A 16,915-nucleotide genomic window follows, 5' to 3' on the forward strand; every position below is an offset into this window, starting at 1 on the left:
TTCAGATTTAAAGACCAACTGAGTTCCTAACAGGAAAAGCACTCTTTAAGGTTTAGGCATAAAAACAATACCTGACTTGTAACTCTGGCATATAGACAGTGTTGAAGAAGCTTCTTGGATGAGAAGCGAAACATCTTCAAAGAAAAATCAGAAAATCCAGTTGCCTCTTGAAAAAAAAGCACCTTTGGGACAACCATGACCTGGATGACTGAGAATCTCCATAGACATTTAGTGATGCTCTCTGGCACATACCATTCATCTGACCCCTGTATCTTGCACACATAATAGGGTAGCCATTGCATTTTACATCAGCTGCAACTTGCAGAACTTTTTCCAACAGTTAGCTCTGAAGCATATACAGCCATAGGCAAGATGGAATGTAACCGAAGCTTAGTAGCTTCAAGGCAATCAAAGCTAGCATTCTAACCAAAATTGTGGAAAAAGCATCCAATAGTGGGGTCCAGTGAATTCAGTGTCAGCTGAGAACCAAGGAATACACCCAAGCAGAAGATTTGTTATTTCACGGAAAGGATGAATTTTTATTAAAGAGGTTGAACCTTATTCTTCTACAGCCAATTGTCTATTCACCAAGAGAGCCTCCATTTTGCCTGGGTTTAGTTTCAGATTGTTTCCCTTCATCCAGGCCATTAGTGGAGTTAAGCAACCTTCAAGATTAATGTACTCGTTGCACTATTCTAAGTAAACAAAGAATAATTTGCTCATGACACCCCACTTCAAAGTTCTGAATGGTTCTCCCTGTGCCTTCAGACAAATGCATGTTGAACAGCATGGGAAACAAGAACTATGTAGGGCATCTCTAGATCAACAGTTTAAGTATTATATAGACATATACACATACATCTCAGCACCACCTCAGTACACCAGGAACAACTAGAAAACTGCAAATTGCTACCCTGGAGGTTAAATCCCACCTTTCTGGAATTATGGACGGAAGAATTAAAAGTTGTCAAGAGGGCCAGAAGTGTTAGCATTGCTACATCTAGGTTCTGGGATAGGTCTCTCCATTAAGATAGAGTAGAATTATCAGGGGTGTCAAACTGACTGTCCGCAGGCCAGATGCGTCATGCGCAGGCCACACCCAACCAGGCTCCACAAAGGAAAAAAGGTCATGAAACATCAGGTGGCGGCAACGTTACATGACGCTGCGAGTTTGACACCCGTGGAATAATAGTTAAGTAGTTTTGTAGTCCCTTCTCCTCCTAGCAATTCAGTCCAGATACATAGTATCAATTCAGGGGATTACAACCCCCTGAGATTACAGTCCTCCACCTTTCCAGAAATTGAATGAGGCTAACATATACATTTATATTTCCTGGGTCAATATCACTACCTTCTATAGCTGTGATGGTGAACCTATGGCACGTGTGCCAAAGGTGGCACACAGAGCCCTCTCTGTTGGCCCCCCATAAGGACTATTGATCAGTTCCCGTTTGCGATTTAGAAATTTTCATTTGCAATTTAGAAAAAACAAGGTGCATGTAAGCAGGTAATAATCCTCATCCTTCCACACATGTTGTCTGCCATCTGAAAACAATTCAAAATAGTAGATAGTTAATGAAGTTACAGGATTTGTACAGCACTGAATTATAAATCAAACTCAACCTATCAAGTTTCTCTGCAAAGAATGGTTTGTGATGAGCCACCCATTGTTCCAGATTCTCACTTCTTCTCACATCTTGATGCCTCACAGCATGTAAGAACGTTGGCTGTTCAGTATGGATACATTGATGTCAGAGAAATAAGCACTCTTTTTCTATTACCAATGCTCTGAAGTGGGTCTCCAAATGAGCCTTCAATTGGGCTCGCTCTGATCTATCCTGACAATTTCTCCATTTTGTTTCACTGATGCCCTGCCTGCTTCGGTTTCCACAGTAAACCAAGGGACTAATTGTGAAGAAAGAAATGTTTGGAAGTTATAGTGTAAACGGATCGCCTCCATTATTCCACAAATCAATCAGGGTCTTGAGGGTGAGATCATTTTAACCAGCCCTCTACACCTGTAAAAGTCTGTTATAGCCGCCAATCTAAAACACACCATGGAATGATGCATAGTAATTGATTTTCTCAAAGATGTTATATTCTCCAAGACCTGCCTAAGGTAGTCCCAGAGAGGCAATCCTCCTTGAAATTACTCCTTGGTCATGATGCAACCTCATGACAGCTTTGCTCTTAAACACCAGATCCTGAGATCTAGTGCAGTTTTCAGCAGATGACTTCTGCTGGGAGTAGGCTGTCGAAGATCTAATCTTACAAGGAAGCTGTTTTTCTAGGTAGTAAAGCAGGCACCCAAGCAGATGGATGGAGGGGAATATTTTTCTTTTTCTCATCTAGACTGCAACTAGCTGGACTTAATGGAATAAGCAACAACAGCTTTCCCTGGGTTTTTTTTTCCTTTTCTATTTTTCCTTTTAATAAGAAGGTCATTTTTCCTCTGCCTCACCAAATGTTTTCTAGCAGCTTGTTCTAGCATACAAGTTTTCATGTTTTAATTAAACAGGAACAATTTCTCTGGGCGATAAACTACAAGAGGTTAGACTCCAGGTAGCGTGGTGTGATAAAATGGCTGTGACTTAGTTAGTTTACTCCCCCCCCCCCCAAGATGTAAATAAGAAGAGCGGGATAAGTATTTTACATGTTGCGATCATTCCACGTTTACTTCCACTTGCAGGTAGTGCTTGAATTACAACACACTTCATTTAATGGCCATTCAAAGTTACAACGGCACTGGAACAAGTGAGATATGACCATTGTTCACACTTACCACCATTGCAGTATCCCCATAGTCACGTGATCAAAATGCAACCTCTTGGCAACTGATTCATATTTATGACAGTTGTAGTATCCTGGGGTGGAGGTGAGTCATCTTTTGCGATTTTCTGACTAGCAAAGTTAATGGTGAAGCCAGATTCACTTTGCAATCATATCACTAACTTAAAAACTTAAGTGATTCACTTAACAACTATGGCAGGAAAGGTTGTAAAATGAAGCAAATTTCACTTAACAACCGTCTCGCCTAGCACCAGCAATTTGGGGCTCAATTATGGTTGTAAATTGAGGACTACCTGTATTCAGCAATCCTTTCAGGCACAAGACACTATTATTGTATCTGATTTTGTGAGTAGAGGTTCTTGTTCTGAAATCTTGAGAAACAGTCTATTCAATCTCCGTGCAATGAACATGAACAAGTGTAGGTACATATTTATTTCCACTCATTTGTGCAGATTCTGAAAAACTAGTTGCAAGTCAGTTTTCTCCTACCAGTTTAAGTTCCTTAGGAATAACTAATCTAGGACTGACAGAGTCTTTAAGGTAGTCCTAACCAAAGGGTCCCAAAGGAAAACCAAAGGCAACTGAACTTTTTTCCCTTTGAAAACATTTTGCTTCTCACCCAAGAAGCTTCTTGAATGAGAAATGAAACATTATCAAAGAAAAATCCCAAGGAAGTCCAATTGCCTTTTGGAAAAAGAATCTTTGGGACAACCATGACTTAGATGATTGAGAATCTCCACAGGCATTTAACCAAAGGGTCAAAGTTATGGTTGCTAAAACTACTTTTATTATAAGGTTACAGTGACAGAATCTATATACTTTGTCAGAATATTCATGAACTGGAATAGGACAAAGCAACAGGTCAGCCATTGGGAGCTCACCGGAATAGGACAGGGTAACAAGGTCAGCCAATGTATAGGCATGGCAACTGGGTCAGCCAATGGGAACTATTTGGTGACTGAGAGCCATGCCAGAGGGCTCGGAGCCTGGGCGTGGCTTATCTATGTAGCTGTGAGTCTGTGCAAAAGGAAACATAAACTAGTCTGGTCTTGTCTAAATTAAGCTCTAAACTCTGAACTGAAACCAATCTCTCCTCTCCCTGTACTTTGCCTGTAACTACTGCCATGTTGGAGAATCCACTGTTGGTATTGTAAATTTATTCATCTGTTATTATGTATAAAAATAAGCTAATGAATCCAGCTGAAACAGTTATCTGTGTGTGCTTTCTGGATTTGATTTTTGCAAGGAACCCTGACACACTTCTTCTCTTCCTGCCTTTATTTTCAAGAAAGCTAAATAGGGTCAAGTCTGAGACTCTTTCTCAAATTATATTCTTGCTTTGGACTCAGATTTCTCTTATGTGATCATTGTCTTCAAGACTCTTCTGTCTATTCTTCAAGATTTCTCTCACAGTCTATGTGACATTTACTGTATCTGCAGAGGAAAAATGGAAGCAGTTGCTAGTTTCACTTGAAACGTTTCCTATTCATTACTCCAACTTACTGCAAGAAAGCTCAATGACACCATCTTGAATAAGAATGGCTTCTTGAATAATGGTGGAGATAAAAGGGAGTATTGAAAAAGTTATAAATGGATGCTCAAACTGTTCATGAACGTGAATGGCATTCCCACAAAATTCTCGTGTTAGAAACATTGCATTTTTGCTTATTTTACGCATACAGAGATATATACACATACACACAGAGATAAACACACACACACATGTGAGCTTACCTCTAGTATGTGTATAATGTAGGTAGGGTAGAGAAGCAAGAGGCCGGTGACCCCTACTCCCTGACAATACTGGCGTTGCAAATTCAGAAACAGTTGTTCCCAGTACTCTGAGGAGAAATGAGGCAAGCACAAATTCCTTCACAAAATAATGGGGCTGCTTGGCGATGCTATAACATCATAGGCTTCTGTCCCCTTTATCCACACAAAACTTAGTGCTTACTTTTAAAAACAGCAAGGGGGAGGAGGGTGCAAAAACACAAGCAGAGCAGCAACCCCCCCAAAACAAGAAACATCTCAGAAGTTGCTGCATTTTTAAAGACAGAAGATATCTGATCATCAGTTGATTAATTGAGGTTCCATTTCAATGTGGTGGTTGAGGCCCCAGACTAAACATTAGGAAAGTGTGAATTCTAGTCCCACCTTAGCCATGAAATCCAGCAAGGTGATCTTGGACTAGTCCCTCTCTCTCAGCCCAACTTATCTCACAGGGTTGTTGTGGACAAAATAGAAGGAGGGAGGAGAATTAGGTATACTTGCTATCCTGACTTATTTATAAAAATATTAAAGGTGAGATATAACTAAACAAAAGAAGGTCTGAGCTAGGAGTCCACATTCTGCAGGGGGGAAAATTGCTCCTGGGGCTATTTGTTGGAAACTTCCTCTGCCCTACACTGCTCTACACTCATCCAAAGAGTTTGGATGCGTTTTGTGTATTTGAAGGACCTTTCAAGTCAGCTGCTGGCTTTCAGAAGCTCAGGGTGTATTTATTAAATCAACACATTCCATTCTAAAACTTTCTGACGACGATTTCAAAATGTTCTTGAAGAAAACAGTAGGAAGAATTTTTACTTACCGGCCAAATACCTTTTATCAGCCAGGTCTGGCGAGATCTTAGCCAGAAAGATCAGCCTGTGGAGGAGGGATTTCTAAAGGACAGAGAAAAAAGGAACCTTTTTTAAAAAAAACTGTTGACAGAATATAATATATTCAAGATATCAATCAAATCAAACCATTATTATAGCCAAAGACCAGCAAAAGGGGTATAAAGAATTGAAAAGCGTAAAAGATAAATCAGAACTAAAAATGACATATCAAAATGTAAGAAATATAAAAACAACAATCTAAAAGGAATTTTTAAAAGAATCTGAAAGCAAGGATAGGAACAATGGATGGGTGTGTAAAGACGCGTGGCAAACTAAATCCATAACGATACAAATCACTCTAAAATAACAAGCTACACGCTCATTAAAACAGGTTTATAGCGCAAGTTGTTTCTGATGGATTTTAAGCACTGCTGTGCACAACCTGGCAACATTGTATGTTATAGCGGGGTTGATGTCTGAAAACAGCAGGGAAGTGTAAAATTGTCCTGTGCACCCTGAATGTTTATGCAATAATGGTGTGATGAGACTACTATAAATGTACTACAGACACTAGAGAAGTGCACGTTCTGTTGTTTCTGCTTGTCCAAAGCCACAGGGGCATTCTCTCTCTCTCTCTCTCACCCACACACCCTTTCTTGTGTTGGCCTTCAAGGACAGCTGAGGAGAGGGCATGACTGTGCCAGAGTAAAAGCCCTCAGGTTGGTTAGGAATTTCAAAGCTAGTTAAGTATGCTATTGGGAGAGGCAGAATATCTGTTGTGCTCAGTGGCAATAAAGATTGGGGACCTAGTTAGGTCTAATTGGCGTTCTGTGTATGCTACATGCTGTTAATAAGTGCTTTGACTTGATTGTATCCCATGATGAATAGAAGACCTGGGGAGAAGCCCAAGGATGAAAATTTAGTAGTCATTATCTTTTTTCATATGGACTGAAAATCATCCCTCACAATTGGTGGGGCAAAGCCCGGGAGGAGGCTAGTCTGAGCCAGTAGTTGAGTTTGTTCAACACGGCCTCTACTTCCATGAGGGTTGTCTCTAGTCTCAGGGGAGCATTAGAGATGTATTGAAAAGCTGATATTAGAAATTTGGACCTGACTAATTGTAAATTGGTCAGCAAAATTGGCCCAACTGGGCTCCACAGAGAAATTGTGCTATTGGCTTGACTTTGAATATTGGAGGAGTGCCGCAGGAATGTAGTGGCCACCTCTTGTTTTGAGGAATCTAAGGATGGCAGATGAGCTTCTCTGTTTGTTTTTAGCAATGTAGATCCCATGGGGTTTCCTACTGTTGGAAGAAGTCTACTCCCAGATATGTGAATCAGGAGACCTTCTCCGTCATCTGCCATGTATCCCCCAGGATTTCTTGGGTCTTTTGCCAAATGCCATGATTTTGGTTTTCTGATGATTTCTAGCTGGTCTTCCTTGCAATGTCATGTCAGTGTTCTCAGTGCTCTTTTAATGCCAATAGGAGAGTATTGCTGCATCATCTGCGTTGAGTAAAACAGATATGTATCTTCCAGCTAATTTTGGGGAATGAAAGTCTGTGTCAAGGAGATGGGCCACTGAAGTTTATATAGAAGTTGAATGGGACTGGGGCCAATATGCAACCTTGCTTAATGCTTTACACCTTCTTCTGTTCCAGGTCCATAGGTGAGATGGCCCGAGGGATGCATCATATTTTGAGTTATGTCCCTCAATGAAGCATACATATTAGATTAATATCAGTCAGTCAAGAAGGCCTTCAGTTTTTCCCACAGTTTAGCTCAAGGTATAAAATTAAGAGGTGCTTTGAAATCTAAATCTGGGTTCCTCTTCTGCAAGTATGTTCTCTTGTTCCAGCCATCCTGGAGTTTCCATTCTAGGTGTCTTAATAGAGCTTGCTGATTGGGTTGAGGAGATTGATCACCCATTTTCCTTTGTTATAGATAAGGATAATGATTGCAAGTCCTCAATCCTTGGGTACTTGGTGATTTTGCTACAGGTAAAGAGTGAGGTTGACAGGAGATCAATATTGTTGTTGTAAGATGCCCAGAGTTGTTTTTTTTAAAAGATGAGTGGACACATAAATGTTTAAAATGAATGAAAAAATAATAATAATATCAGCCCTGTAGCTTTTCACGCAGGGGAGAATAAAATATTACCCATTTAAACCCATTATGGCTACAAAATGGGCTTGGTAAAATCGCTTAATAAATTTTATTATGAAGCCTTTTTTTTTTTCGCAGCATTGGCTCAAAAAAGGCCATCCTGAAGTAAAGGCTGATGCCTCTCATTTCACATACAAAAACTGTCCATAACAGTGTTTCTCAACTTTGGCAGTATTAGGAATTGAAGTCCACACAGCTGAACGTTGCCACGGTTGAGAAACACTGATCCAGAAGATGGGTGGACACACAAATGTTGAAGATAAAATTTTATTTTAAATCATACTTCAGCAATCCAATACAATTTTGAATAATAGGCTGGTGTAAAAGGAAGGGTAAGTAGAGCCATGTTCAGAAAACATGCTTACTTGGGTCAATTAAAGATCTTTAATACAAATATTTGGTTGCCCTTTGTTTTTTAGCTTATTGCAACTGTTCAAATCCAGGTCTTTGGGGTTGTTTGTGGTTCAATGTATTCTACATGCCCAGAAAATGGCTCAATATAGTCAGTGAGTAAAATATGTGTGGAAAATAGCTGACTGTATATATTCAGATATTTTCCCATTGCTTGGCAACTGCCATGCTCTGTCAAATGATAGGGATAATTCTTGACAAATTGCATTTTTGAACCTATGACAAGAATAAATGTATTTGTTTTCCTTATCATGTTTTCTAACTAAAATAAATAAAACAGCAAGAAGCTCATTTGTTTGGAAAGAAGTCTGCTCTGAATGTTTCTCTGATCCTTCATTTGACAAAAGCCCTGCTTTAGACCTTGTGATAATCAATGCTCATTTCTTCTCTAAAGAAGATGTAATGTACGTACATATCATACTTGAGCTCCTTCTCTGAAAGAAAAAAAATATGTGTTGCGCTAGACATCCTGTCTTCTTATGTGTCTAACCTTAAAGAAACATTTTAGCTCATTGTTCATGCAGGGGCTGTCTGAAAGGACATGAAATATGAAACCCTTTTTCTTATGTTGTCTCCTGCCATTAAAACAGAGCTTGCCAAGATCAAATCCTTTCTACCTTGGCAGTATTTGATGTATAGGTACGGGACAGTGATGGGTTGGGGATTTTTTTACTACCGGTTCGCTCATGCATGCATGCGCAGAAGTGTCCGGCCAGGTGGGCGGAACCTCCTGCCATCACCACCACTACCAGTTAACTTGATCCGGGCCAAACCAGGAGCAACTCACCTCTGGTAAAGGAATTATACTAGCCCTATAAAAAGTGTATGAAATTATAAACATTTATGAAATATGCCGTTTTTTTTTTAATTTAAAGAATTTCACAAATCCTATCCATGTTTACTAAGGATGTTATGATACCTTACTGATTCTATGTACGTATTATGATCCCTAATATTGAATGACCAAGATGTTGATTCCGTTGGTTCAGGGCAAGGATAAGCAACTTTTTCCAGCTGATAAGAGGTATTTGGAAAGTTGACAAACAAAAGAAGACTGCAATTGAACATAGCTACGCATTCAAAGAACATTTTTTTTAAAAAAACCATAAGAGAATTGAAATGGTTTTCCTAAAAGCTCCTCTAATGTATATCAGTCCCCTGCTTCCTTTCGTCTTTTGATTTTTCAAGCAAATAAGTGTTTCAAACGAATCTCTAAATTATGACTATCATCATTTATATTTTGTTATGACTGCCTACTGGCCCCATTTAATGTCTAGAGTTATTTATATAAGTAAACATGATGACAGAGGGAAGTGCATTATGTGTTGATTTACTTCAAAGACCTCGTTGTTGGTAGGAAGACAGCAACAATATCTTGGCTAGCAAGGTAGTCTCCAAAGCAGAGAACTTAGTTTGCACTGGATCTAAGTATACCTGGGGTAAAACTAGGCTTTGTTGCCCTTGTAGTATACTGAACAAAGTCCATCATGATCCATGGACACTGTCTTTACTACAATGGTGGGTTCCGGATCCCGTTGCAACCGGTACAGTTGCAACGGGGCCCGGCCTCCTCCACATGAACACTTGCATCATACCTTCCACCGACGCCTCCGCAAGCCTCCGCGACACTCCAGCTGCTCGGCAGAGCATCGCACAGGTGCTGTACATGTTATGTGCATGTGTGGAAGGACTGAAGGCTTTAAAGGACAGGTAAGGAGCTCGGGCAGGCGGGTGGCCATCCGGAGCACCATACCGGAACAATACCCAGTGCTCCGGGCAGGCTCCGGTACGCCCGTCCTGGGGCATACCACCTGCAACCCACCATTGCTTTACTATTAGCAGAGCATGTTCCAAGTGGCAAGGGTATTATTAAAGCTACTTATTAAAGGTAGTTAGATTTCTAAAGTCATAAGCAGCACAGATCAGTAAGTATGGACCCATATGGTGATGGCCATGGCAAATGGAAGGTTGTGACTTGGAATGGAAGGGAATAGGTAGCAAAAACAGTAATTCACAATGAAAGGAAAGGAAAAAAAGATATGTTGTGTATATGTAATCCAAGAGAAAGAGGAAAAAAACATACGGTAATAGACGTGAATGGAGATGGTTTGATCCTGAGCAGAGGAGGTGATGAATACATGCAAGGAAGTGAAGATGTAGGTTTAGTTATGAATGAAGGAGTTGATATGAATGTTGGAAAGCATGAACTGGTGCATTCTAGATTGTTGCAACAATGTACAAAGTAGGAATTCAAAGGATGTTGATAGTTGCATGCTACATCCTAATAAATAGTAATGGTAGAAGGGTTATGAACGAATATGGAGGAAATTGTACAACCATCAATATGGATGTGATATAGTGGGATTCAAAAATTGTTACTACCAGTTCTGTGGGCGTGGCTTGGTGGGCATGGCATGACTTGGTGGGCGTGGCTTGGTGGGTGTGGCAGGGCAAAGATACTGTAAAATCTCCATTTCCACCCACTCCAGGGAAAGGATACTGCAAAATCCCCATTCCCTCGCAATCAGCTGGGACTCGGGAGGCAGAGAATAGATGGGGGTGGGGCCACTCAGAGTTAGTATTTACCGGTTCTCTGAACTACTCAAAATTTCTGCTATCGGTTCTCCAGAACTGGTCAGAACCTGCTGAATACCACCTCTGTTGTGATATCAATGTTGGGAAGCTGACTGTTAGGAGCCATGAAAGATTGTTTATTATGAATATTAAGAAAATTAGTAAAAGATACAAGGATGAAGATGAGAGATTCTGTATATGGAAAGGAACACTTTTTAATAGACTCAGGAAAGCATCTGTTTTTTTTGGGGGGGGAGTGAACATAGCATAAAATAAATAAATGAAAATATCTAAATTGAAGGTAGAACAACTGCAAGGAGAGAAAATATATCTGTGTAGGAAAGTATTAAAAGATAGATTAAACTCTCAATGACACAGGAATGGAAAATGTGAAAAAAGAGAATTTGAAAACTGCTTGGGAGAGACTGAAAAGATGTTATAGAGTGCCAGAGGTGTGTGTGGAGTTAAACTAATGGAAAGCATGACAAATGATATTAGATGGAACAATTAAGTGGGAAAAAAAGGCTGTAGATTAGGAAAAATGCATTAAAATGCTGCAGAAAATCAGACTTAAAGTAAAGTAATGAATGAGAGAGAAAAGAATAGCTGCAATAAGCAAGGAACAGTTAAGAGTAATAGAGGAAAATTGGAGAACAATTTAGATGGAAATAAACGATTTGGAGACGGCTAAAGAACTAAAAAAGAAGCCTCCAGCAAAGTGAATGGAATTAAAAATAAAATTATCTCTGAGGTGAAACTGAGTTGAAGGAATGTTAGGAAAAGTTTAAATATTTCTGTGGAAGTGATATGATAAGTCAAACAGTGTAAGGGAAATTAATGCTATAAATGGTAGGGTCCAAGAAAAAAAAGATAATGATGAAAAGGAAGTCATAGCTTAGATGAGAATATTGAAAAACAGTAACACTGCAGGCATAGATGGTGCAACTGGGAAAATAGAATAGGAATGTAGTTTGCTTTTGAATCAGCGATGGGATCTGGTGAAAGTATATGTGAAAACTAGATCTATTCTTGTGCCTAATGATTGGAAGACTGTTGTCATCATTTCTCTTTATAAAGGAAAAATTAGCCAAGAGTGAAATGTGGAAATTTTAGCAGGGTGAGTTAAGTGTGCTGGGAAGATATGATTGAAACAGTAGAAAGAGGAAGTGCAGTATGGCTTTATGCCAGGCAGGAAGTGCACAGACTAATGTTTTGCTGCCAAAAGGTCATTGAGAAATGTGGCATTTGTTGATTTAGAGAAAATATGTAATAAGGAGAGTACCATAGGCTTGGATTATGGAATACTCTCTTTGACTATAGCATTGAAGAATGGTAGTTGAATGTGATCAGTGTGATACATGATGAAAGTGAGGTCTGCATGAGAATTATAACCTTTCCTGAGTTGGCTATCATATGTATGGACCATTATATAAGGAATAAGTGTGTTGTAGCTTGGTGTGTGGGGTGTGTATATGTGAATGTGTTAAGCTTTGTAGAACAATGGGAACATGGATGGGGGAAAAAAAATAAGACATACAATGGCTGTCTGCACTGGCCTGTGAAATCCAGAGTTTTGAACAGATTATTGGCTTCTTTGGCCAGGCTATGGGTTACCATATTTTTTTTCTTCTCGCATATCCTTTAATTAATACAGCAATAGCTGGCATAATTCCCAAGATCAAAATACTAAAGACTGGAGGAAGCCCTGTGTAACAGACTTTTCCCTCCAACTATTTGGCAACTGAAGAAGAGAATGATGCTATCTTAACTGAATATTTATTTTGGTCATTGTGTTGCCGTAAATAAGTGTCTTTAATGAATCAGAATTTAACTGATTATTGGAATCTGAAAACATTTAATAGCAGGCTAAAAGCCCACAATCCGTATAAATTTCATATTGCACATTATTTTTTTAGCATCATACTGATTTCAAGATGATGTATTTTCCAGAACATCATGATCATTGAGAAATGTAGTATGGGATTTCTCAGCTTTGGGGATCAGTGGGAATATTGGATCTTTGGAAACCATATTATGGGCATTGCCACAATATAATTGCCAGCATGGTTGTAACCAGTTACAAAACACTCCTATAACAGAAGGCAGACAAAGTACTGGGATGCAGTGGCCCATTCCTCAACAGGTAGCTGGATAGTCAGGAAAGTGTCACAGATACATATTTACTTCTAAAGTTTGTGTGTTAGGACCCAAGATGTAGTTGCGTATGTCTGTGGGTAATGCTTATTCTTCTCTTGGTTATTTTCAGCAAGGGAGTATAAAGACCTAGCAATGGTTTCTATGTTATTCTTTACCTACCAACCTCTGAATAAACAGCTGCAATATGATATATCTTACTTCTGCCCTTACACTGTAAAAGATGTCATTAAAACTTGGGATCACCACCTTTTATGTATCCTGGAAAGCAAAATTGTTGTGCAGAGGGGCGAAGAAAGAACTACAATATCCAAATAGATGGCAGTTCCCTCTGAACCTAACCTCAACCTCATATTCTCAAAGTAGAATGACAGAAGTTGTTATGCAGCTCCATTTTCCATCATGGTATTGAGCACTGCATTGTATGACCTTTCTATGTTATGAGGAGATGAGGAAAGAGTAACCCTGAACTTGTTGTGCCGACCAGCTGCCAGAGGAGCTAGTGGCAGACTCGGATGATGAGGAGGTTGGGGAGGAACTTGGGCCAGTTCTGGAATCTGGGGAAGACTTTGATGGATGCTCTGCATCAGACACAGAGAATTAGCCAGGGCCGACCACCATTTCCCAGCCACCGGAGAAGCAGCTGCCTTTGGAGGCTGATATGAGTGAGAAGGAAGAACAGTGGGGTCCTGTCCAGATGCACGTATGCATAGAGCAGTTAGGAGAGGTGAACAACGGAGGACAATGAGTTGACTCAGGAAGCGAAGCACACGTGAATGCTGAATGGCCTTCCCTGGCTGGGGAATAAATAGAAGGAAAGGGGAGTAGTTGTTGTAGGAGACAACAGTTTGTATTTCTTAAGATTTTGCTCATTGTGTTTCGTGCCACAAAGACTGCTTGCCAGAACTTAATTTGCAGCCTTTCGGCTTGGAGCTCATGGTCATGAAGAGAACTCTGTAAAAGTGATGTGTGCTACTGCAGCAAAGATCAATGAACTGGGAAGTGGATGGGTTCCTTGGATCCTCATATGGAGAGGATGAGAAATAGTCCACATGATCGCCGGTCATGTGCTTCTCATGAGGAAACTGCAGTACAGTGGTTTTCCATAGGTTTGAATGCCAGGAAACTACAGGATTAACTACCTTGCATCTCCAATAGAGACTTTTAAAGAACACTAAGTTCACAACCTCACTTTCTAATCACTTTTTGAAATTGTTCATTAGCTACTTCTACACTATTAGACAGCTTGAAATTTGAAACCACCAGGTACTGCATGTCTGCTTTCAATCCTGAGTGAAAAAAACACATAGCAATAGCACTTATATACCACTTTACATGCTTAACAGCACTTTCTAAGTGGTTTATGAAGTCAGTCACTTAAGCTTATATACCTGCTTAGTGTTTTACAGACTTCTCTAAGTAGTTCACAGAACCAGCATATTGCCCCCAACAATTTGGGTCCTTATTTTACCCACCTTGGAAGGATGGAAGGCTGAATCAATCTTGAGCCTGGTGAGAATTGAACTGCCAAATTGCAGTCAGCTGGCAGTCAGCAGAAGTAGCCTGCAGTACTGCACTCTAACCACTGTGCCACCATGGCTCAGTGCCAATTCTAATCATGACCTTAAGAATTTAAAGAATCTGAAGTAAACAGTAAAATTGTAAATAAGATTTTGATCGTAGAAAATTGTAAATGGACTAACTGTATCAAAAAAGTTGGAAAATTAAGTTTTACAATAAGAGTTGATAATTAATTATAAAATACAATGTGCTTCTCATAGAAAATTATGGGTTTTACCAGATATGACATAAACAAGAAATTTCATATTTCAAAAACAGGACGTTAGAGGGACAAAAAAATTTAGGTTAGAGGAAAGATACAGATCTGAAAGATAATGCAAAATGCTATGACAGAAAAAGTAATGGAGACTTTTGAAGAATGGAATCAGAAAATAGTAGCCACAATATCAACAATGGCAGTAATAATATCTGCTTCTATGGCTAGATTATGGCCAAAAGATGTTATTGACGAAACAATGAATGTAAAACTAATTTTATCTGTCATGATAGAGATGACAGTGAAAGTGGATTTGCAATTGTCAGGCCAAATTAATAGCTTAGAAAAATATGCTTCACTGGATCTAAAAATGAAACAGGCTGAGGTTTTAAATTTTAAAAGGGAAATACAGCTGGCAAACCAAGAGAATGACCTGGATGATTTTTTCCCTCTTTGCTTTCCAAAAAAAGGCTTGCTAACACCTTGAAGAACTTTGTGTGATGGGACAAAATAGAAATGAAGAAATATCTAAAACAATGACAATATTTGTATAAAATAAAGATTTATACTGCTAGAAGGAAAAGAGCATAAAGATGGTATATTTGATGAAAGTTAAACAAGGTATATTGTTACTTCCAACAACCCTTAATGGACTTTCTGCTGACACCAGGACTGAAAAGGTGTTTTATATATTTGTTTATACATAAAAGATAGAACATGGGATGAAGAGATAAATGCTGGTAAGTTCAAAAAAAGAATTACTAGAACCATGGTGGCACAGTGGTTAGAATGCAATATTGCAGGCAAACTCTGCCCACAGCCTGGAGTTCAATCCTGATGGGGCTCAAACTTTCCATGCTTCCAAAGTTGGTAAAAGATTGTTGGGGGCAATATGCTGACTCTGTGAACCACTTAGAGAGGGCTGTAAAGCACTGTGAAGCGATATATAAGTCTAAGTGCTATTGCTACAGTGGTGGGTTGCAGGCAGTACACCCCGGTATGGGGGTATGGGTGCCTGCCAGGAGCACCGGGTACTGTTCCAGTACGGTGCTCCGGAGGGCCCACCCATCTGCTGAGCTCCTTACCTGTATTTGAGCTCTTCGACGCTTCCGCGCACAGAGTGTATGGCACCTGAATGACGCTCCGCTGAGCAGCTGGAGCGTCGCGGAGGTAAGGACACATAAGTGTGTGTGCACGTGTGCTAAGCGCATGCTAAGTGCGTGGATGTGGGAGAGAGCGGGCCTCATTGCACCATACCAGTTGCAATGGGATCTGGAACCCACCACTGTATTGCTACTACATTGTTTATATAAATTTCTCTTTCTTATATTTTCTTTCTTTTTTCATGTTTTACTCCTATTTTCACTAAGTTTAGTTTGCATTAGATTTTGCTACTACAATCAAGATTCTTAATGAAATTGGAGAGTTACCTTTGATAGCTGCATTCAAAAGCATGCAGATTTAACCCTCATCAGTTCTATATATCCAGGGAAATTTGTGAAATTTGCAGATGTGCAATCCTTCCTATTTTCCCTCCTCTTCACTGTGAATGCGTTGCACAAACCCCTCCTTCTTCATTCCTTGTAAAGCAATAGCATCCTGCCCTAGAATACTTACAGTATCCTCTGGGCCATGAAGAACTCTATCCAGGAGGAGCTGGTTGAGAAAACTGGTCCTCTCCTCTTCGTCTGGTGATTCATCCCGTTTCCCCCACGTTTCAGTGCCTTTCTTGTGCTTTCCCAGAGCTAAAGTGCCTGCATTAAATCTCAACATTGTGACCTGGCTTCTACAAAACCAGATTCTGAAAGGCAACAGCCTATGGGACAATAATGCCACAATTAACCACTGTATTATTTGTGAGGCAGAGTTCTGGGCATACAAAGCAGTATGTTGTTGAAGTATGGTTTTAGTGGCTTAGAAGCAGTACCAGGCATGCTCAGTTGGCTCTCAGACGGTATTGTCTTTTGGCATTAGCTTAGCTCAATGGGGCAGCTGTTGCTCTGGCAACATTTGACATGTAATACAAACATCCAGCTCTAGTTTTACCAGTTCAAAACAGGTAAGGTGAGAGTTATACTTTCATTTATTTACTTTGCACATTTCTGAACCCCTCCACCTCTCTCAAAGAGGGACTCTGGGCGGTGTACAATAAAATGTTAAAATATAAAACAGTACGTATAAAAAATAAAAATTTTAAGAGGAGGCAAGAGATTAAAATTAGTTAAAAGGCGAAGGGAAGATTTTCAGGTAATCTATTCAAAGATGCAATGTGGACTGTTGGCATAGATCCAACCAAGTAAGAGTTAGTTTAGCAGGCAGGGAGATTTCAAATCCAATGTGCTCATGGTGATATTTGAGTAGCTGTAAACCATTTTGATGTTGGTTACTCTGAAGTTATGACCACAGGTGGGTTCCGGCAGGCACTACTGCCAGATCACTCATGGGCA

General features: G+C 39.8%; 1 protein-coding gene across 2 annotated transcripts in view; it reads right to left on the bottom strand.

Annotated features, from left to right (window-relative positions):
• The window catches only part of LOC309398754 (testis-expressed protein 47-like), a 31,417-nt gene extending 15,065 nt beyond the window's left edge, over positions 1-16,352 (bottom strand). For both annotated transcript variants that reach the window (XM_081965936.1, XM_081965937.1), the window contains exons 1-3: positions 16,086-16,352; positions 5,378-5,450; positions 4,525-4,631 (exon numbers count right to left, since the gene is read on the bottom strand). In XM_081965936.1, the coding sequence (XP_081822062.1) occupies positions 4,525-4,631; positions 5,378-5,450; positions 16,086-16,241 (336 nt within the window). In that variant the 5' untranslated portion in view covers positions 16,242-16,352. The remainder of the gene's footprint in view (positions 1-4,524; positions 4,632-5,377; positions 5,451-16,085) is intronic.
• Between the last annotated feature and the right edge of the window lie 563 nt (positions 16,353-16,915).

The sequence above is a fragment of the Natrix helvetica genome (assembly GCF_964273705.1).
Source record: "Natrix helvetica genome assembly, chromosome: 1".
NCBI lineage: Eukaryota > Metazoa > Chordata > Lepidosauria > Squamata > Natricidae > Natrix > Natrix helvetica.